At 40.2% G+C, this 24,178-nt stretch overlaps 1 protein-coding gene across 1 annotated transcript in view; it reads right to left on the bottom strand.

The window, feature by feature from the left end:
* LOC115388994 (CUB and sushi domain-containing protein 1-like) overlaps positions 1-24,178 on the bottom strand; it is a 270,349-nt gene that overhangs the window by 170,390 nt on the left and 75,781 nt on the right. The window contains exons 4-5 of the mRNA XM_030092348.1: positions 12,654-12,766; positions 11,696-11,773 (exon numbers count right to left, since the gene is read on the bottom strand). Of these exons, the coding sequence (XP_029948208.1) occupies positions 11,696-11,773; positions 12,654-12,766 (191 nt within the window). The remainder of the gene's footprint in view (positions 1-11,695; positions 11,774-12,653; positions 12,767-24,178) is intronic.

The raw sequence follows: 24,178 nt of genomic DNA, 5'->3' as shown, positions 1-24,178 counted from the left end.
ACGTATATATATATATATATATATATATATATATATATATATATATATATATATATATATATATATATATATTTCTACAGTTTTTTTTTTAACTGTGTTCTCACCACCCCGGCAGTATTGTGTCTGTCTCCATCAAGCTCGGGTCCTCTACCAGAGGCCTGGGAGCTTCAGGGTTCTGCGCAGGATCTTAGCTGTTCCTAGGTTTGCGCTCTTTTGAACAGAGCTCTCAGATGTTGTTCCTGGTATCTGCTGGAGCCATCCTACCAGCTTGGGGGTTACTGCTCCCAGTGTCCCGATCACTACTGGTATCACTGTTGTCTTCACGCTCCACACTCTCTCTATCTCTTCCCTCAACCCTTGGTATTTCTCCAGCTTCTCGTGCTCCTTTTTCCTGATGTTGCCATCACTTGGGATTGCTACATCTATCACCACAGCTGTCTTCTGCTGTTTATCCACCACCACTATGTCAGGCTGATTGGCCATCACCTGCTTGTCAGTCTGGATCTGGAAGTCCCACAGGATCTTGGCTCGATCGTTCTCGACCACCTTTGGAGGTGTCTCCCATCTTGACCCTGGGACCTCCAGTCCATACTCGGTACATATGTTCCTGCACACTATGCCCTCTACCTGGTTGTGCCGTTCCATGTATGCCTTGCCTGCCAGCATCTTACACCCTGCTGTGATCTGCTGTACTGTCTCTGGGGCTTCTTTGCACAGTCTGCACCAGGGGTCTTGTGTGGTGTGGTAGATCCCGGCCTCTATTGATCTTGTGTTAAAGGTGTAATACAGGATTTTGATTTCCGGGTGGATCACCTAAATAATTAGTGGGTCTGTTTGTCAATCATTCTGACGAGCTGGTTTCGTAAGGCTGTTCTACGTGCTTACGCCCAATAAGCTTCTCCCTTTTGCGCATGCGCATTCAGAGTGTTTCTGTAGCTGGTCAGCTTCTGAGCTAGTACTTACCGATGGGGAGTCGGACATAATGAAGCTGTAACTGTTTCGGAAAACAAGCTTTATTTATGAGCGAGGCCGATCGCAGAAACTGTAAACAGAGCCGTGCACGCCTGGAGAAGAGGAGGAGGCGCTCGCATGCTTCCGCGTTTCCTGGGAGAAGCAGGAGAGCCGGGCGGATGGTCTGGCACATGCGCGTTGTTCAAAAAGTGAGTAACAGACGTTTGGCTTCGTCTGTTCGAGAAAATCCTGTATTACACCTTTAAGGACCTGTTCTTGTGCAGCCATGATTAGGGCCTCTGTGCTGTCCTTCAGTCCAGCTTTTTCCAGCCACTGGTATGTTTTCTCAATGTCAGCCACTTCTTCAGTTTGTCGGTGGTACATGCCATGCAGGGCTTTGTCTGTCCATGATAGCTCCTCTGACTCCTCCTTACTGGGATTTTGATGTCTGAGGCCTTCACTTAGCAGATCATCACTGTTGGCCATCTTCTTGGTATACTCATGGAGGCTCTTGGTTTCCTCCTGGATAGTGGCTCTGACACTCACTAGTCCTCGGCCTCCCTCCTTTCTCTTGGTGTATAGCCTCAGTATGCTGGACTTAGGGTGGAACCCTCCATGCATTGTAAGGAGCTTTCTTGTCTTGATATCAGTGGCTTGCATTTCTTCCAGTGGCCAGGATATTATGCCAGCAGGGTATCTGATTACTGGTAGGGTGTAGGTGTTTGTGGCCTGGTTCTTATTTTTGCCATTCAGCTGACTCTTCAGGACCTGTCTTACTCTCTGTAGGTATTCGGCTGTGGCTGACTTTCGAGCTGCCTCCTCATGGTTACCATTTACCTGTGGGATCCCCAGGTACTTGTAGCTGTCCTGCACATCTGTTATGTTCCCTTCAGGTAATTCAACTCCTTCAGTTGTGATCACCTTCCCTCTTCTAGATACCATTCGTCCACACTTATCTAGTCCGAATGACATCCCAGTGTCATTGCTGTATATCCTGGTGAGATGAATCGGGGAGTCGATGTCACGCTCATTCTTGGCATACAGTTTGATGTCATCCATGTAGAGGAGGTGGCTGACAGTTGTTCCGCTCTTCAACCGGTATCCAAAGCCGCTCTTGGTAATGATCTGGCTGAGGGGGTTCAGGCCTATGCAGAACAGCAGGGGGGACAGAGATGCTCACCTGTGCCACTGGCTTTGAGTTGGCCTCAAGACTCGTCTTCCACAGCCTCATTGAGTTCTGAATGAAGCTCCTTATATATGTCGGACGGGGGGGGTGAATTGGGGAAGAGCGGCACAGAGCGGTGACTGCATGCGGTGTCGGACGGGGGGGGGAGTTGCAGAGCAGTGCAGTGTGGTGCAGCACGGTACCGGCATGTCGGGAGCTGGGGATGGGGGATGGGGTGCTGGGTGGGCCCCCCCACCTTTAATTCTGGGCCCCCTCCAACCCTGGGGCTGCGACAACAGACGCGTTTGTCCGGGCCTGTATCCCTTTTTTCATCCACTTATCATATTTTGTCTTCAGTACTAGTCTCATCTTGTCAGGACATGTTAAAATGCTCTTGAATATATTTTTAATCCAAAATCAATCAACTTCAGTTCTCAGTGTTAAATAATACTTGTAAACAAATCCATGTAGTGCACAAATTATATGAAGAGTAAATAAAGCCCAGCAAGAGAAATTCAATAAGAAAAAAATTGTTTTTGCATGAAATTAAAATGGCAGAGCAATACATTCAGCCAACACAGAGAGATTTAATGAGGAGAGTTATCCTCAGTTCACACTTTTTAGCATCTCATTCTCGCCTCTGTTTGTCCCATCTATCTGCATGATCGGGTCAAGGAAAGAGAAAGCGCATCACCGAAACACATGACACATTTTGTTTTGGACATTGCTCTGGCTGGGAGCATCTGCTGCATGCCTAAACCGCAATGTAAATGTAAATGAGAGCAGACAACACGATAAAAAACCAGTTCAGACCAGCTCTGTCTTAATGGAAGTCTGTGGATGAATAATGATTGTTAGCAAGACCTGAAAAAATGAAGGAGAAAGAATAAAAAATAAAAAAAAAAACTGAGCGAAACAAGCAGAACCTTGAAAAGGGGACCACAGAAGCACAAAGGATCAAAAATGGGGGAATATCCTGGAGGGTTATAATTTATGACCTGGGAAAAGACCAATATCAGACCTCTTTGTATCTGCGTTTATCTTTCTGACTATTTTTTTCCCAAAAACATTCTCACTCCTTCCATTTCCCTCCTCTGCTGCTGCTCAGTCTCTTTTTACTTTTGCTTTTCTCTCGCACATTAGTAGCAATTTACAGAGGAATACAGAAGTTTTGTGCATCGCAGCATTAAAGATGGATGAATGACTTGTGCGTGTGTGTGTGTGTGTGTGTGTGTGTGTGTGTGTGTGTGCCAAGTCACTGTGAGTGTATAGACACAGTGTATGCATGTTTGTGTGAGATATGATGCAAACAGAACAAGCTGTCTCATTGCTCTGCTGTGGTTTTGATGTTCTGTCCAAAAACTCGCCCCACAAACACACTCGATAACACACTTTCACTTTCACATCTCCCACTCATGTTCAAATAGCCTCTGTTGGCATCGAATACAAAGGTTCATATGGCAGAGACAAATCCAACTCATGCAAACAACATGAGACTGTTTCAGAAAAAAGCAGCCGACTAATATCGCCGCTGCATGAATGTTGAAAATCCTGAAGCTGACTTAATCCCATATTTGCACTTAAAAGGCCATTCAACGTTTAAACACAAGCTTCTGATGGGATGGCCATTTCCATATCATCAAAGCCTTTTCACCAAACCTTTCATCTCATAAAGTCAACTTTTTAGGAATTTGAAAAATCGGTGTTCCTGTGTTGTGGACACGTGCTTCGTGTTGACTCACTTCCTCCTGTTATTTGAGTCTGATTCTCCAGACTTCTCTCACTATAAGTCCATTTGTACTGCAGCATTCTTAAGTCATGATCTAAAGAGTCCAAAGAGTACAACAGTAATCTTCTGATAGTTGCAGCTGAAGCTTCATTACAGTAATAAGGTAATTTATGCTACCTTTTCTCTGCCTTTGTACTTGTTTCATATTACTCGTGCTACTCTCTACTGTGCATTATGAGACCAGAAATAAATTCCATTGGTGATGACTCCAAGTAATTAATGACGTTATGCCAATATAACAAAGAAAGCAGAGATAACAATTAATTAAGCTTATTTTGTGTGTGTGTGTGTGTGTGTGTGTGTGTGTGTGTGTGTGTGTGTGTGTGTGTGTGGTCTAGCAGACCCTTCAACTCTAATGTCAATCTGCAATATTACTGTACTCAAGCCTGATACTGCCATACTGTCCATTCACCATGCAGTGTTGTCAAGACTATTTATTAATTACAGTGAAGAAGAGATACAATAGGACAACTCATGAGTTTATTGCACAGCAGAAATGTCAGTGTTTGTTGTCACTTTAACACCACACAGCTATAAAACATTGCTGGTGTCATGTTTTAACATTTTGTTGTCGAAATAAGCCACATCTTCACATAAGGGCTGCAAAATGGGAATATTTTGGGGAATCTTGGGAATCTTCCACATTATTTCCACAGTCAGAAGACAGAACTATCGTCTGAAGGTAAACAAAGCGTTCACATACAACTAGCATTTTAAATGTCACTGTCTGTTTTGCATGGAGATTAACAGGTAAACAAGTTACATTTTCTAACTGAGCAGGTCCAGGTCTCATCTTCTGCTAACCTCAAGGCAATACGCTTGAATTCTATTGCTATATTAAGTAGAGTGGTCATTTTCATTTATCAAGCTGTTGCTTGGCTGTTTGGCTCTAAATGTTGGTATTCAAGGAGGTGCAAGTAATGACTTTGGTTTGACACAGTATTGCTCTCTCTCTCTCTCTCTCTCTCTCTCTCTCTCTCTCTCTCTCTCTCACACACACACACACACACACACACACACACGCACAGTCTCGTATTTCTATCCTTGTGGGGACCGTCCATTGACTCCCATTCATGTCTAGCCCCTAACCCTGACCCTAACCCACACCACAACAAAGCCTAACCCTAAAGAAATGTTTTTGCACTTTTACTTTTTTCAGTAACAACAACATGGTCAAGAAAACACTGTTTCTCCTACTTAGGACCGGAAAAAGGTCCCCACAAGGCACGTCGTTCCACGTTTTGCTATCCTTGTGGGGACATTTGGCCCCAACAAGGATAGAAATACGAGAACACACACACACACACACACACACACACACACACACACACACACACACACACACACACACACACACACAGAAAATAAGCTTAATTAATTGTTATCTCTGCTTTCTTTGTTATATTGGCATAACGTTTTTAATATGTGGAATATTTCTATTCCTTTTCAAGAGCCTTTCAATTTTTTTTGCTTCATGTACTGTAATGAAGACTTCACATTTTGAAGGCGTAGTTTTATGTTGGACTGCATCAAAATGCCACAGGCTGATCATCATCCACAGCCTACAATATTGTGAAAATCAGTGAATAAAATTGCAGTTGAAAACTTGAATTTATTTATTTAGACTGCAGTTGTGATTTGGAACGGAGGGTGTCAATGTCACATTGTGCCTTTCAATACTGACAGCAAATTGGATTTAATATACAGCTAAACGTTTATTTTTCTGAATATAATTATGAATATTAGACAGGTGGGTGTGGGTATTTTTACACTGAAATTGGCTGGTATTGGTGTTACCACCATTCACCTTTCAAGCACTATATTTCGTTGGCATCAACATGTCACTGTTTTAAATTTTGCAAAATCAAATTTTATTGGTTTAAACACTCTTTTATGTCACATTTATTAACCTTTCCACCGCCGTGGCTTGAAAGGATGACGGTATGTTAGTGTTATTATCGCATTGCATTTTCACACCAACACATGTTAATGTGACACCCAGGAGCATTGAATATTAACCGTAATGGGAATCACTCCTTTCACACTTTTGGGAATATTACTTTAAAACCAGCAAGTGTGGACACATACAGACACCTTTGTGGTGTTCAAATTAACACTGTTTGTGTCAAAATAATACTGGCATTGTCGCTGTGCATGTAACTGATAATCCAAATACATATCAGGGTATGGCGTGGCACTAACACACTCTGTTTTTAATCGAAATATAATTTTCTTGAACAAATGTCAACAAACATTGATTTTTAAGTTAAAAAAATCTGAGTTAAATATACAATATTTGAAATGTAAAATTGATACTGAATTGTGATTTAGAGTAAATAAATCAACTTAAATCACACCCTGGACATATGTTATTGCACTATGGAGGTAAGACAGCAGCAGCATCATACAGCGATGGCTGAGGCAATTATAGCTTCTTTATGTGCATTTCACTGGTAGCACAAAAATACATTTTAGTGCATTAGAATGATGTCAAGCAATCATGTAACGGCACATTGCTGGAGCCTCCTTCCTACTCCTACATTTCTATTACATGAATTTATACACTGAAAGTCTTTATTGAGTATCAATACAAGCGATCATAAACACTTAAGAAATCACTGCACAGAGGTAAGTCACGACTTTAAATGACAGAAACTGTTGATTACCTTTTAATAAATCATTCTTTCTCATAATTGGAATCGGAACAGCAGTCTATTACAGTAACAAAGAGGTGGGTTTGTCAATGGAGAGTTGGGCTTGGAATCGCACTGTGGCAACATTTCTCCACTGAGGATCTGTTATGTCCACAAGGCCATTGCTGCACGAGGATATGAAGTGAATGCACAGTGAAAAAAAAAAAAAAAAAATGTATGAGATGTATTTTTTCTCCGAACCTTTGCATCTGTATTTTTTTTTATAATGAAACCATTACAGTTTATTTTATTTCTAAATGAAAACATGGCATGGATCTTGGTTGTTTAGTGTGGATGATTAGCTCAACAGGCGGTACTGGCAACACTTTTAAATTCAGTGTTTAAAAAAAAACATAAGACACCTATATTTACTTGATAATTATCTTCCTGAGAGCATAAAGGAGTGTGTGTGTGTGTGTGTGTGTGTGTGTGTCTGTGTGTGTGTGTGTGTGTGTGTGTGTGTGTGATCGGCTGACATGTATTTCAGGTGAGAGCTTTTGAGGTGCTCTTCAGATGCCTGCTGGATGAAGGGAGAAATGTGTGAAGTGCAGTTTGTTGATATGCTCTCTTCCTCTCTCCTCTCCGCGTCGCCTCTTATCCACTCGGCTGCCTCTCTCCTCCACCTCCTCATGCTCACAGGGTCAATCAACCCAAAAGCCTGCAGCCATCTATCACAGTGTCACTTTGTTGAGTTCCTCCATATAAAAACAAACTGCATGGAACAAAGTGATTTTAGACACAATATTATTGAAAATATTTAAATGCTAACAAACTGCATGACTATGAAGCGTTCTGGAAAAACACATCATCCGGTTGTACCGTTAAATGTTGTAGGTTTTTTTTTTTTGCTTTCGTTTAATCCGTCTACAGCGCAGCATCACCTCACCTGACAGACCTGGAAAAAAACACTGATTATAAATCACATTTTCTACAATGATGATTCATTACAGTTCTGGGTCATTGTCTAGGGAGTAAAACTTCTTCATCATAATCTTTCAGCCTCTACATAATTATGACACATGCTCAGCAGTCAGCTAATGTTACTGCTGAGAAAGGGTAACTACATGACAGGTTGCTCTCTTCTGAATCACTTCATACGGTTCTTCTTTACACTAACTTCAAACATTTGACTTTCCATGGCCTCATTTCATAATGTCTTATCACATCCTCACATGGAAGTCTTGATCAGTATTTCAAATGAGAATTAAATGGAAGCAGATCATTTGGAAACTTATTTACCCCTCCCATGCGAGTGTGTGTACTGGACCATACTATAAAACAGGCAAGAGACAGAGAGAGAGATACAGTCTTTTAGATTATGATTCATAAGCGCTCCGTCCTCTAGACAGGGGAAACTCATTACCATCACTCTCTGATTCTTTGTAATGATTATATATTGCACATTCTCTACCATAGAGACATAATTTTACCACAGGGACTCATACAATGCTCAGACGTGTCGTTTGAAGACCAGTCCAGGACCAAAAGTGGACACTGGCTTCACTTGCTTTTTAATATTTTAATGAGTGCAGTTGCCGGCCTGATGGCCTTCCATGGGGTAACCTCAATGAGGCCAATGTGAAAACCCACATTCACTCAGTTTTAGTCCCCGTGACGAAAAGGCTTGCACGTTTTTTTTAATGAGTATGGCTCCCATGGCGGGAAACAAAATTTCCCATTTATGTCCAGAGCCGCAAAAGCATAAGAGATCCCTGGATTACACAGCTAACAGTTATTATCATCATGCTTTGGCTCCACGTAATGATTACAGATAACAAAACCCATTGCCTCAGTGCAACAGTAATTCCACAAATGGGAAAAATACATTTGAGAGCGCTCAAGCATACATCCACGTATCGTCAGCGGTTCTGGTTTTAATGAACAGAGGTAAACATGCAGCAAGATGTAACCCAGTGAGGGTGAAAGATAAATAAAGGTCATTGGGTCACCTGAAGTCGTGCATGTGCAGAGTCAGGTTGGCCTTTAAGCGAGTAATTCTTTCAGGACACAAGGAGAAGATTGCATTTCTCAGGATATAATGCAAGTTATCGTAACCATTTACACTGCAGCCAGGAATGGAAAAAAAAAATAAAAAAAAAAAAAAATAACCGCAGGCTCTCTTGAAAAGAGAGTTACTTTACAATCCAATGCTTTGGTTGGTTAGCTGGTGCTGGTTGTTAGAATGAAAAGCAAAAGCTCTGGACTCAGCAGACTGACTGCATGCATCCCCTCGGCGTGGAAGTAAGTTTGTATAAGGGCATGTTTGTCTATGTATATTTGAGTTGAGTAAGCACATTATGTGTAAACCACAAAAACAAACAAACAAAAACAAAACAAAAAACCCAAAACTGTGTGTACATTAGAGCGAGATCTGAATTCTTCAACAGGCGCAACATCGCTGATAAATTTAATAAACTGATTTGCCCTAGGAAATCCTCACATACTCAAACACACACAGAGAACACCAGTCTGAATTTTAATTGCAGCGGCACACACACACACACACACACACACACACACACACACACACACACACACACACACACACCACACACTCTCTCTCTCTCTCTCCCTCTCTCTCTCTCTCTCTCTCTTGCTCTCTCTAATGTTAATTGCAGCAGTGCATGCTTGGCTGAGCGTGTAAATCATCAGAATTATTGATGAAGGTTTTATTATGAAGCTAAATGCTAAGGAATGGAAGAAGTATGAGTTTGGGTTTCATGATAATTAAAAGTCTTGTGTCACATGATCCGAATACTGTTTTAGAGGCGTCGGCCATCTGCCAAGAAGCATGCGTGTTGTCGGGAACAGTGAAGACATTCGTCACAAGTCTAATGAAATTCAGTGTTTTACTGTTGCATGGTAAGTGTAGTTATTAGCTTGTTTATTTATTTATTTATTTATTTATTTTTGTGTTAACATTTCTTCATTAGGTCCATATTAAAAAGATTGCATGTTTTTACCTCCCATATGGTTCATATGATCAAACACAACACAAGCAGAAGATCAGACCTGTTCTCTTTTCATTCCACTGATTTCTTCTAATGCCTGAATAAACAATGTCTTGCGAAGATGGTTTGTCGGGTTCGAATCACATCACAGAGCTGAAACTGAGTAAATACTTAAACGCTTGAGCAGAGCCACTGGAGAGGTTTCTTTTAAAATTCCAAAATAAACTATTAAAAAGTGACACCTACTGCGTAGCATCGGCTGCCAGCATTAAAAAAAATGTTTTATTAGTTTTAAATCATCTAGAGACTTAACTGACAAAGCTTTGCATTTGGCTTTCTTTTGTTTTGTTTTTTTTTGTTTTTTTTTTTGTGTTTTTCTCTCCAGAGAGCATCTTGATTCTTTTTTTCCACTGTCAAAGAACACAAGTCAGTTTTTGTTAAAATTAACATCAGAAGTGCAGTGCACTCATTAAAATCTCCATTAACAATGAAACTATCTTCATTTGTTTGATCTTTGTTTTTCATACTGATTACCTGTGTTATACTTCATATACAATTATCTTACACACTCTCGCTATTTACATTCAATACTACACAAACCATGAACCATTACAACTAGTAGGTGTAGGTGTGTGTGTGTGTGTGTGTGTGTGTGTGTGTGTGTGTGTGTGTGTGTGTGCATACATGAGTATGAGAGAAACACAACAAATAATCGATATCCACTAATCAAAAGCAATAGAAGATAGAAGAACAAACACACAAATATGCTGTTAACAATTCCCAAATATAAGTAATAATGATAATAACAATAATCTTAAAAATAACCACTGTCACAAATAATCATTGTGTGGTTCATTATGTTGAGGATAATGATTTTAAGAAACAAAACAGGAATCAAGCAATTGATCAGTGATTTATGGTCCTCCCTCTGCAGACAAACATTCTCACTTTGTCACTAAATGGGCATCATTTAAAATCAATAACATTAATTCAAACATTCATAAAAATGTCATGGCTGATTTTTATGGCATGAACACTGTTATTAGTTTACGATTTATTGGTTGTGGCAGGTGGATAAATGCATGTCCATAGTTTTACCCATAATATAATAAAATTGATTGGTTTTGGGAAAAATGCAACAGCCTGCAGGAGCGGTGGCCGTGCAATACAACATGTAGCTATAGCTAAGGTATGGGAAAGCAGTGAAGAGAGGAGCTCTGTTTTATTATTATTAAAAGCGAAGAAGGAGGGCACAACAAAATATGAAGTGTGACTTGAATTAAAGAAGCACTCTAGTAATTTTCAGCCTGGCTGCTATTATTGTTACTGATACGATTTGATTATCTCTCCAGAAGCTTAAAGTCTCACAGTCTGGCTGCTGCTGCTGCTGCTTCACTCATTACTAAGCTGCCTGTCTCTTTCTGGATTCCAGGCTCAACAAGATACACTGGGAATGTTTCCACTTTGGGCCAAGATGAACTACGACACCAATCCTCCAGATTACACCGGGCGGTGGGAATTTAAGGAGGTGGAAGTGAATTAATCTAATCGCCGTCGCAAAGCAAACATGGGATTGTTGAGCAGCTGCAATCCAGCATCAGATAAGAAGAGGACAGTGCTGCCGGGGAATGTCGCCTCACATCCCACATGAGTGCTGTTACTTGAAGAGAGGAAGCTGCATGAATGGAGAGCTGTTCTTATATTTCAACAAATTGTGAATGAGTTCTGGGATTACAGGAGTTAATAATCATTGCACTGGCTCGAGATCAATTTTATTCATGATCCTAAATCTTTAGAAACTATTACTAAAGTTCTTCACCAACCATCGTAACATGAAATGTCCTAAAATAAGGCTTTCGTTTGTATAAGTTGGAGGGTTAATCAACAATACTAAGGTTAAAATCTAGGGGGGAAAAATTGTTTTGAGGTTTCAGAGGACCGGAAATGAAAAAGAGAGCGTGGTCCTAATTCTTCTCTCCTGGAAGGTCAACCTCTCTAAAAAATAGATGAAATCACTGCTGCTGCCACATCAAAGATGGATGCATCCTGTGTGTCCTTGTGTATATACAGAGTGTGCCTTCATGTGTGTGTGCACGTGTGTGTTCTTGTGTGTACATGTGTGACCACACGCACGCTCAGTACTTACAGACGGCATTTTTGTGGCTGGAGTCCTTGCTGGGCATCATCTTCACCCCTCTAGACTTCAGCTCTATAGCTTTCTTCACTGCAGAAGAGAAAAGAGACGCTGATTATTCATTAAATTCTGAATCCCACTTGGTCAAATTTATACCGTCGTACATACTTTTCTCTAAAGCGCTTCATTTCAAGAGCTACCAATCTGTGCACATCACCTGCGTGTGCCTCACACTGCCTCGCTCACCCCCAACCCAACACATGCAACAGTCACAGAAATTAAAAATTAGAAGGAGAAAAAGAGGGGGGAGATTAAAAGACGCCATAAAGTAGGGACGAGAGAGTAGAAAAAAAAAAAGGGGGTGGAAGAGCAAAGCAGAGGAGCAGCATTAAAATTTATTCCATCTATTTTCTCCTAAGTGGCAGCGCTGCAGAGGATAACAGAAAGATGTGCGCTACAACCAAACTATATTCCACCGAGCGCCAGAACTGGCATGAAAAGCACTCTCACCAGTGACAAGGGTGAGAGCGCAATAACGGGATGAGAGAGACAACAAAAAGCGATCAGGACAAAACAGGAACTAAGATATTGCGAAAAGGCAGAGGGAGCTTGGATTGGTCTTTTGTGTTGGAAGATAGCAATTAAATCTGCGCCACCAGATAGAAACTATAGTTCACCTTAATATACTAATTAAACCACACAACCATGTAATTGCATGACAAGAGGGGTCCAGTCAGTCCAGTCATGTGATTCTGTACGTCCGCCTCTAATAAATAGTAATTACTGTATATGAATATACATGACATGAAGATCACGTGTGTAGGGAATATTCTGCAAATGTGTCCAAAGAAAGGTGACCTTGTACAAAGGCCTCTATACACTCTACACACTGCACCTGAGATGCTGATATTTTGCTTTATACATGCAAGTTTTTGAGGTCAAGCAGTGATGAGTACTTAAACATACATACCTTGGTATTGAGCACTGAATCCTTTTCTTCTGTGGTTGCTGTCTGAGGTAAAATGTATTCGAAGCCAGTTCTTATTTGAGATGACCGGTGAAGGCAGCGTTGTTCCAGTCAGCCTGGAATTAAAGGAAAGGCATTTCATGAAATACAAAACCAAATGGTGTCATTTTGATGCATCCAGCCAAAAGTCATACGTTCTGAAATTCACATGTTCAAACTCTCTGGCAGTCACTTTCTGGGTTTTTTCAACAGCAATTTATATATTTTTTTTCCGCCTCTTACCATGTTTATGCCATACTATTGAGAATACTGCATAACAAGACGAGACAGCTGGGGAAGACAGGGCCTGATGTAACAAAACTGCTATTATTGCTGCTGTGGATCCGCCATACCCACCTTTGCACACTGAAACACAGACACCAGCAGTGAGAGTGTGAATATTTTGTCTTTGTTAAGCTGTGGGCTCCTATGTTTCGGTAATGAGGTGAATTTGTAAAGACAGACCTTGTCTGTCATAACTTTTGGCACTCAGTTCATGGAGGACGGGAGCCCGACACTGAATTAGCCTTTGATTGAAAAAAAAAAAAAAAAATCACCAATAATATGCAGCTATTTGGGGAAAGTGTTTACACATAATTTCTGGCTGCAGGTATTACAGATTGCAGCGTGACAGGACGCGGCAGGAAATGTGCTGAATCACACAAAGCACTGCACAGAACGGTACGAGCGGTTATTCACGTGTGTGAAAAAAAACCTCCCGGGAATTACATCATCTGAATGCCTATACATGATAATAGAAAACCCCTATAGGAAGCACAACGGTGCAGCGCTTCCTGTGAGGTGCAGAGGCTGGCTGTAATTTCAAAGAACTTTTTTTTTTTTTTGCAGAAAGGCAATTTCTTTCCCCGGTTTGGAAAATGTGACTGTGGATATTGAAATAGAGATATTATCCATTCCCCATTGTGATCAGGCCTGACCTACACGAGGACTTTTGCAGTTGAGTGTTACGTCGATCCATGTTTCAGAGCGTTTCACAAAGGAAATCAAGCTATCCTTTCTTAAAAGTATAAATCCACTAAAAGTCATGATGGAACGAATAAAAAAAAAAAAAGAACACGTGATTTAGTGACTGAGGAAAGAACCTCAAAGATTATAAAACTTTGAGAAAATAAGACACTTCCTGTGTGTTCTGCACATATTTAGAGACACACAGTCTTACAAAAGAGAGACAGAGTAAATATGAGCAAATAAATGGACACAGTGTTTCACTATAAAGAAAAGATGTTCACAATGTAAAAAAAAAAAAAATCAACTTTAAGCATCATCGCAGTGATGATAACTTGGTAGTAGGCAGTGGATCGGACATCATTTTTAACTTTTGGCACATTTTGCTACCAACGGCAGTCAATAAATAGGAAAGAGGAATTCAAATGTTTGGAATATTCTGAATCAAGACGAATAAGGAAATGATGTGGACAACTGCCTGGAAGCCAATATTCCAGAAACCTCCCTTGAGCAACAGCAGCCACTGAAACTGCACTTTAATAATGCTGCAGGTATATGAAGCAGACTGGGGAAGACGATGAGACAGGAATAACAAAAGACTAGGGGAAAAAAACGAGAAATAAAATATGGAAAGTGCTTAAAAATATCAAGACAGCTTGTATGGGGGATCTCATTGAGTTCATTTTAAAGGACAGTCCAAGTTTTCTCTTTGGATTACCGACCAAAAAAGAAAATATCTGATGATTTGAAAAAAGTTCAGCGAATACTAATAAGGGAGTCCCTGGCCAAAGGCAGAGCATCTATAGTGCTTTACTGTTCTAGTGCTACAGAACAGGAGAGCAATATTCAATCTGTTTGTGACTCGGCTCGTGTTTTTAGAGCGCTTAAATATGAATCTGTGCTAAGGTGCAATAAAAACAGAAACTGGGACCAATAAAAAGAAGATCAGAAGCTATAGGCGTTTTTAAGGCACTCATTTTGATGCTCAACTTAAACAGTGGGCAGTAAAATTTGTCAAATATACTACAGCTGATATTTAAGACTGTAGACACAACAAGTGTTTTGCTTCTGACCCTTTTCCTGCATTAAAGGAAACACAGAAACAAAAAACAATGCAATTTGAGGTACAAACGAAACTGCATTAAAATTGAGATATATTTCTAATTTTTCATATGCATTAAGGTATGTGCATACTTGTACTATGGTTAGAAAAAAAGAGTCATATTTTCAAAGCCTTCCACAAATGTACTGATGCCTTGTTGAAGTGATTATTTTTGGGAGAATTAGTCTGATATGCAAATTAAAATAAACATACATTTTTATGAATCACAACATATGAAAGGAGAAAGAGTATAGTATATGTACCAATTCGATAAATGCACAAGAAATGATTATTTCAGTAAGAAGACTTCAAGTTCTTCTTGAAACATGTATGACAAGTATACAAGTACGTCATTAAAAAAAATAAATAAATAAAAAAAATTGTGAATTGCCGCTTTTAAATATAATAGAGCTGGAAAAATATCCATTGCTAAAAAAAAAAGTATACATATACATTACAATGTGTATGTATACAAGCAATATACTTTGTTTTTTTTTTTTACTTCACAAGTATGCTGAATAATAATGGGTGCGTACAGTATCTGAGCACATGAACAAGTGTCCATGTTTTCACATGTGATTCTCGTCTTCTTAAGCGTAGAAATGTAACACCGGCCAGTGGAAATATTGAGGGTTCAGACTGTTTAGCTCATATGCATTAACACAGGAAATTGTTTTTCTTGCTGCCATGCTCGACTTGAGCGATTCCATTGAAGTATTAGAAAACGCTGTAGAGACAGACTGAAGAAAACAGCTCTCCACACCAGGCTATGAATGAAACCGTCAATGGTATGAAAATGTGAAACAACCAAAGTCATCAATCTAAATGTGCAGAAATGGAATAGAGAAAAACAATGACCTCCTGAGCTCCCCTTCACAAACACAGATGATTCATTAGAATTTTCACTGTTCCAGAAAACAGACAAAGATAGGGGGGTAAAAAAAGAAAAAGAAGAAGCTGTGTTTGTGTTCAAGAATATAAGCGATTGTGTGTTCAGCAGGGAATGAGGAGTGACAGTGTGCTGATAGTTTTTGTCTGCTTGTGTCTTTGTTTTTGTTCCGTGGTGACAACCCTCACTGAAACGCTGTGACATTTAGACATCGCTAAATATCTTAATTCTCAGGCGTGTTTTTTAAACGATCTCATTCCTGCCACAAAACAAGCATTATCATGTGACACTGCGTCGGATAACGGTCTCATTTTTAGTTATCCGGGCCAGCATTTGGCCCGCCGTTGTAAAGTCAGAGATGGTCAACCTAATTGAATAAATAAAGTCATTTTCTAGAGAGATCAGATTGGGTCGGTCAATATGAAAAGTAGAGAGAGAAAGTCCAAGACGTGGTGCATCTCTTCCATTATTCATGCGGACTGGCCGGCTGCCTGACACCAGAGTGAGGGAGAGACGAGAGGTCAGAGAGGAGGAATAAAGAGTGATGAGGCTGAACTGAAAATAAGGACACAAAAGCAGGAAGCAAATAAGGAGAGGAGAGACTGAGCATCTTCCAGATGACATGGACAGTCAATGAAAAGTCACGGCGACGACTCCGCAGCAGTTTGGTGGAACTGAAGACGACAGCCGAGAGATGGACGGGCCGGACAATAGACGGCAAAAAACAGTTTTCATACACGAGAAAGAAACATGAGAGAAAAATAACTTCAAGAGACCGCAAAAGCAGAGAATAAAAAGGCCTGGGAGGAAAAGAAAAAAAAAAAAAAACACTTATGAAAGACCTGGAGAGAAAAATGTGGGCTGATGGACAAAAGACGTAGGAGGAGATGTGACAGCAGAAAATTCACTCACATCAACAGAGGGAGAGAGGTTAGATTTGCCCAGCGATGCACTGAAATAGATTTTTCAAACCAGTTCAATACTGAAGTCTAATGGCCAACAATAAATGATATAACTCCGTGGCAGCCACTGGGGTTACGGTTTGACCTTGAGTGTGGAAGACCTCGGTACCTCGGTTTGAATCCTGGTCTGGTCAGAAAGCTTCAACAACCTGCGATGGTAATCCCCACAAGAGTGAGGGCCGTTTTCTTTTGCCTTTCCAATATCTATGTGGGAATGTTCTAATTTTTCTTCGAAAAATGGTCATTTTTACATAAATTTTAATGTGCAAATCAAACCTTTAAAATGTTCACATCAACAACTAGACCCAGTCCAATAACATCAATGTCCAGTAATACGCTGCCAGCTATTGGTCACTGCTATCCACACGGTCCGAAGACTAATTTAAATCAGTAATGACGGCTCCAATTTATCTATCTGACAAATATTTCAATAAATTGTGCTTAAATTTATCAGGCTGAAGAAACATACATTGATTTTCTAATATTTGCTCATTTTTCTGAGAATGAAAGGTGCTAAGATTGCAAATTTAATGTGTAAAAGAACATAAAAAATAAGACAAGTTAAAGATGGAGGACAGGACTGAGAATATAAATCTAAATTCATATACAGATTAAAGAATATAAATAGGAGTGGCATTTGTTGAAGTGAATAGAAGACAAGAGCAGGAACAAAATGAACAGCAGAAAAGAGGCCAAAACACACAGCAGAAACAATACAGGTAAATCAGAGAGATGTATGAGTTTGCCTACTTCTCCTTCACAAGACCACAAGCCTTTCATTGACAAACGAATGCAGAGAAAATCAAACGAAAGTTACCACTTAAGCACAGTTCTTGGCCCAGACCTCTCCCGCTGGCTGCAAGTAATGCAAAACAAAACCTGATTTTATCTTTATTTTGTTGTTGCACTTATGGCCTGTCCTCATAGATGTGAACACTTGTGAAACAATAAAAAGGGATGATGATAATAAATGACACAAGTAAAACAAAACAAAACAAAAAGTTGAAGCATAAAAAAAAAAAAAAAAAAAAAAAAAAAAGTTGAAGCATATTAACCACAACAGATATCTGTTTATTCCAAGTGCTTAGTGCGAATCCCGGGTACACTGCTACATTTAGTCTCATAACACACCTACGCATTCATACACACACGCAGCACAGAAAAACATCATTTAAAATGTAAATGCGACAACAGGACAAGGGAGATGTTGCAAAGTGGAGAAAAAAAAAAGAAGAAAGTCAGAGAGGGATTTTTGTGGTAAGAAAAATGGGATAAGCAGAGAGGAGTGAAAGAAGAAGCAGCAGGAGAGGATCAGAAAGCAGCGTACATAAAGGCAGGAGGGAAATGAGATGTAACACAGGGACATGAGGGGAGAGCAAATAGGAAGAAAGAGGAGATTCGGGTGAGAATGAGGATGAGAAATCGGAGTCCATTTCTTTCACATATGTCAGTGAATCTGTCATGGAGAGGCTGAGCCAATGGGCAAGGTTCATCCAGAGCCGCTGCACCACTGCCGTGGCGCTCCGTGGATTTCTACAATAAAGCAGTGAACTGCAGGGTTTCTTTTTTTTTTTCCCTTTTTCAAATGGTCACATGGCCAATTGTTTCTGTGACAGCCCAGTGTGGTCGAATGTCAAAATTCTGAGGAGCAATTTTGTCTCGATTAAAGAAAGGAGAAAAAACAAAAAACAAACACTATTTCTTTAACCTGTCATTTCACAAAACAAGACTTTTTTCATTTGATACAAATGTGTGATACAAATGATTTTTGTTCATCACTGTTGTTTTGGTCAGAAATGATTAAAAAAAAAAAACATTGTGTTGTCAAGGCTAACCCGTTTGTGTTGAAGTGGACTTCTGTGAAGGTACACCTTTTGTCCAGTTGACATTAAGCATCGAGGAAAAACCTGCTCTGGTTTGACATTTCTGCTGTTTGCACTCTGTGTTGTCTTTGAGGGTCCATCAGACCATAATCTCCGACAGGAATCAATATGATCATGACAGAGACCAGGGTTGATTGCTTGCGTGAAGAAAACATTCATAAAGAAATGGAGTTTCTCCACATTTAGAATTTTCTCAACTGTAAGTGCAATATGATCGCAGTTACTGCCAAGTGAAATGAGGGTATTTGATAAACCTGAACAGGAAAGTCAGTTACGCGAGGCCAGTCATTATGCCATTATGTCAGTCGCGATGCCGCTCTGACATAATGGCTGTAAAAAATAAATAAATAAATAAATAACAGTAAAAGAACATTGGGAAGTCCCCAGTGGGAAACCCAAGACAAGCTGCATCTCCCACCTGGCCTTGATTATGACTCTATAACACACTGTTGCAGAAAATGATATTTAAGGTGCTTTTTTCTGCTCTGTGAATTTTTTTTTGTGTTGAAATGACTAGAAAACAACCTGGATGGGTAATGATTTGTTTCCACAGTTTCTATTGCAGCCAATAAAATAATAAAAAAAAATGAAAGGGGGGACGAGGGGCAAGGGGGCGGAAGTGGACGAGAAAAACAAAGGTAAAGGACAAGGTAATAGGGAAGTAGACAGAACACGTGCCGAGACACAATAACAGTGATGTGCAAAAGTGATTTAGCAGCGCAGAAAGATGAGACTGACCAAAAAGCTGGTCATTTTCAAACATTATGTAACTGTTCTAACCAGAGTTCTTAAATTTTCAAAAACACATATAGAAAATGAACAATAGAATCAAGTCGTAATGTGGCCATTTCAGGAGCTTTACATGAAATTTGGTTTGAGGTGTTTATCTTAAGTGAAGAATGTGTGAGAGGAACTGCATACAAAGAAAGGTTCATCTCAACAGATGATCAACATCACAATATTTATGTTGCTCCCCCCGACATCACTTTGAAAGGCATAACAATTAATAATTAGTGAAATTATTACCATTTTGTACACTGTTCTGCCACAGACTAATTTGGTTTTCTACTAGGGCTGCACGATATTGGAAAAAACTGACATTGCGATTTATATTGCGATATTAAAAATAGAAGAATTTTCACCAGATGACCTGAATAGCTCTATTTGGGGAGATGGCCACTTAAGAGAAAAACGTGGTGTTTCATACCGCTTGTCAAGCATGCGGATCATTTTTTAAAATCCCTCTTTAACGATCCACGGTGTTCAATGGCACCATGTCTTTCGCTAGGTAAAAAGTTATCGCATCCGTGATTTGTCGATGCTGTTTGGAGTTCCTATCATACAGTATCATGCCGGCAAAGGCTTCTGTAATTGTTTTTTTGAGAAGATGAAGTTTCACCTGGGGTCTTTGGTTTTGCACTGGAAATACAGGAGCTTGTGATGGCGCTTCAAACGGTCCAACAGGTTTGACGTATTACCTCGTGTTGAGGCAACCACGACGAGGCACTGTCAGCAGAGAACGTTTTTTTGTTCCGTATCGTCTTTTTTTATAGCCGAAATATATCCAAATTTCACATGTTGGCCTTCTTTTGGGGACTAAATTCCCCCCCCCACTGTGGTGGAGGGAGGGGGGCAGCGAGTACTAAGCAGGAGGGAGGGAGAGAGTGGCTGTGCACAGTATGGAGCAGCTTGCTGCTTTTACGAAGCAAAACAAAAGTTAAAAATAATAATAATAATAATAAAAATATTGCACATCCTGCGATGTGACTATTGCACATGCACACATTGCGATGGCGATGTTCAAATGATATATTGTACAGGCCTATTTTCTACCAAAGTTTTATTTGCCATACATACATTTTGTATATAATTTCTGGTTTCTGTTATTCTAATTTGTTGTAATACTCTGTCTCGTATTCATCGATTGGTTAATACCAGCCTATTTCATTCCTGAAAAAGAAAAAAAAAAAAACTGGGCATGGGACTAAAACATTAAAGGCACACATTTATCACTGAGATCCACTTTTCCTACAGTTTTAGAGTTTGGATAAAGAAATTCTTGTTTTCACAACTGAAAAAAATGTTTCATAACTGAAAACAATACCTCAACTGATTGATGTTACGGTCCTAAAGTAGCCATCAGATTTGTGCACTTGGAAAAAAAAGGCAGTTCAGACACTGTTGCAGTTTGTCCTCGCTTTCAAAGACTCAGATATAGGGCAGGAGGGCAGAAAGGTCGGCGAGAACGACAGAAAGAAAGGAATAGCCAGAGGGGCTGTGGCAAGTGCACAGAGTAAGAAAAAAGAAGGGAGAGAGAAAGGAAGACAAAATAGGGGAAGGACAGAGGTTAAGGTACAGAAGGGACTCAGTGGTTAGACTAATAGAAAAATAGGACTTTTATTGCGTGATATGAATTGAAACCTGTTAAATTATGACTATTTTCACAAATTTGTCCAAATGTGTTTCTTCATCTTGTTCCATTAAACAATTTACTCAAAGACAACATAATGTTGGTGTCTCCTGCACATCAGATGCCAACGGCTGCTTCAAGGAACTAGCAGAGGATTACTCTGTCCTGTCAGATGATCTCGGCCGTCATCATGATTCATGGAGAACATGAGCAAATGGATGCACTGAAAGGGACTGATGACCTTCTCAACTGTACACAGAAATAGCAGTGCGACCTGTTGACGTTTTCCTTGCTAAATAAAAAAAAGAAGGAAGCACTTACTAAGACCCAAACACCGTGACAAAGCCAGTAGCCTACAGTCAGCACCGGCAACACAGACACCCAGAGGTCTTCTCAGATCTCTTCATCTTCCTCACATTGGCTACATCATTCAGTTTGTTTCTTCACTGACTGCCTTCGTGTCTTTTGTGCCATCTCCAGCACTCTTTTGCTAGTTTCACCTCATTCCACAAGCAGCATTACTGAAAAGCGTGCTTTTTGCATTATTCAAGTCATCCTCTGGAAAGAAACCGCATGCAGGCTGGAAAAAGTTGCATAGAGGTGAAACAGTGGATTCACACATGTATGACTGTAGAAATTACATTTCCGAGTGAGGAAGGGAAATACGATCTGACTCTGACATAACATGATAAAGACAATTCTACTCAGACATAAGCAGATATGGATTATGTTTGTGTGACGGACTAAAAGTTTTTGTCTCATCAATGGACCACTGTATTCGTGTGTGTGCACGCACACGTGTGCATGTGTGCGTGTGCGTGAGTGTGTGTGAGTGTGACAGCTAGTAAATCTGACATTCAACCTGCCAGCTACCAGACAGGAACATGAAACAGGAAATTGCTTTTGGGACAGCCAATCAGAAAAAGCTCTCGGTAAACAGGAAGCAGCCGTCACAGTGGTCCTGTCAGGTGCCAGTCATTCCCACAATGACCTGCCCACACGCCTCAGTGGAAACGTCAATCATCACTTAATCCCACCTCGGGAGAAAAGTACTTAGGATTGTATCAGATTGTCCAAAGCAGAAACACACCAAATTTCATTTATATCAAATCATTTCGGTGTAAGCATTGAGAAGTGTATGTTCTCTGTAAACACAACTGAAATCTGCACGATGTCGTTTGGTCGTTTTAAATGTGGGGCCCGGTCCAGTGATCACAGCAGGAGTCTGATGGTTTGTCAAAGGAGTTGCACATGTCAGAGAAGACTATGACTTGAAGCTTTTAAGGCTCATGTTGCCCTTGGTGAGTGTCTGCTGGCGTCTGACTGCACTGTAACGTTTTGTCAAATCAGAAACCACAGAGGGAGTCTGCAGACTCTCCTCCAGGGAATCTGCCGAGGCTTGAAGGAAAACAAAGTTGGGAACTGCTGCTTTAAATATGATAGTGCAGAATATATATGAATTGTTCCATTACGAGAAAAAAAAGTGATGTTCAAGAGCAGTTTTTTTGTTTGTTTTTTAATGTAGCAGGTGCTCGTGGTCGGTCACTAAACACACTGCATAATATTCTTTTCCTGAAGTGCTTTTAGCAGCCAGCCAAGTGACAACTGCTTAAAATCTAAAGTCATTTGAAATCTGAGTAGAAAAGCCAAAATGCTTCAGTTTTCCATCGGCCAAAATGAGGGGTGTGTTCTGGAGAACACTCCCTGTCTTCCCTCTGCATTGCAGTGGGTGGGCTGACAGTGGTCCTTGAATGTTATACTGTCAGAGCCCAGCTTTGTGCTTATGTGTGTGCGTGCTTGAGTGTGTGTAATCTGTCAGAGCCTCGAGAGACGATCAACAGCTCACCCTGTCAGACGGCCACTTAAGACCTGACACAGACCCACACACACACGCACAGAGACACGCACACACTCACAAATGGTTTCATGGGAACGCCATGGCCGATGTGTTCTACTTGGTTGGTGACAGCACTAAACGCACAATTATTCTCTATCCCTTTTGTTTTGCGGGGCTGCTCTCTCTGCCTCCTTCAAAATTTATCTGCGGACCTATTCAGTGAGTTTCCTTTCAAGCTGTGCCACAGTGACAAACCATCATCTGCACACGGAAGATATCAATTGCAGTCACCAGGAAAGAAAAATCACTATCGCCACAGTTTGATGAATTCTATTTCACACTGAGAAAACATTCAAAAATCCCAATTCATATTGCAACCTGGTGGTGCTGTATTCAGACATTAATTCCAACTCCAATGTCACTTTGCACATTTTTTTTTTTTTTGAAAGCATTTCAGCAGTTAGGTTCATTCATATTTGTTTGCTCACAGCTGATAATAAACAGCAAGCTGTAAATAATTCACTGACATAAACATTTGAGTGGGATCCAGAACAACAACCACCAAGTTAAAAAAAAAGGCTCTCAAGAATACCAGATGGATGATACTGGATATTTTCTTATAAAAAAAAAAGAAGAAATATGATAAAGAGAGTCAAAAACTATGTCCATATTAGTTCCAGTTTTAGTTGTGCAGTCATTAATCCAGTAAAGGTTATTGAATATGTATTTTTTGTTTCAGCCATGTGCTGCTTCATAAATCTGTGTCACACACGGAAACCCTAACGCTGCCAGAAAAATCCACAGTCCACTAACGTCGATTCCTGAACGGACCTGGCTCGAGGCATCACTGTTGTTACAACTGATGGCGGCCAAATGACTTTTTCACTCCTCACCTCGCTTGATTCTCCCAGCAGCAGTTACAGCAACTTCAAATAGTGACAGCCCTGCATGCTTAACCATTAGTCTGCCTCCATCCCTGCAAAAACACATCAAGGCTCTCAATGGATATAACAAACCGACGTGAATTCCAACGGTGCCCTGAATTTAAAAAGCAGAGTGTGTTCTGGCGCAACAGAGCACCAATTTTCAAACATCACCACAGAAAATGGGAGCGAGAACACAACGATGTATCACCTTCCCCCTGGGAACAGAATAAATCAGGGAAATCAACACGACTCCTGTGCAGCTAATCAATCAGTCTATTTGAATTCCCAACACTATAAGTTCTAATTTAATGATAGTTACCTCTCTTGAAGGCATTGATATTGAAAAAACTTGAAGTGAGCACAATTAATCGTTTTCTTTCTTGTTGTTTTTTTATGTAAAGATGTCCACTAACAGTATAATTGTCTTTATTTTGCTCGACACTGCAGAGGGCTAGAGCCAGACTGCACTGATTGTACTGCTGAGGCATCACACACCCCGAAACACTCATGTTTC

Source organism: Salarias fasciatus, chromosome 1 (genome assembly GCF_902148845.1).
Source record: "Salarias fasciatus chromosome 1, fSalaFa1.1, whole genome shotgun sequence".
Lineage (NCBI taxonomy): Eukaryota > Metazoa > Chordata > Actinopteri > Blenniiformes > Blenniidae > Salarias > Salarias fasciatus.
This window is presented reverse-complemented; position numbering and strand designations above follow the sequence as displayed.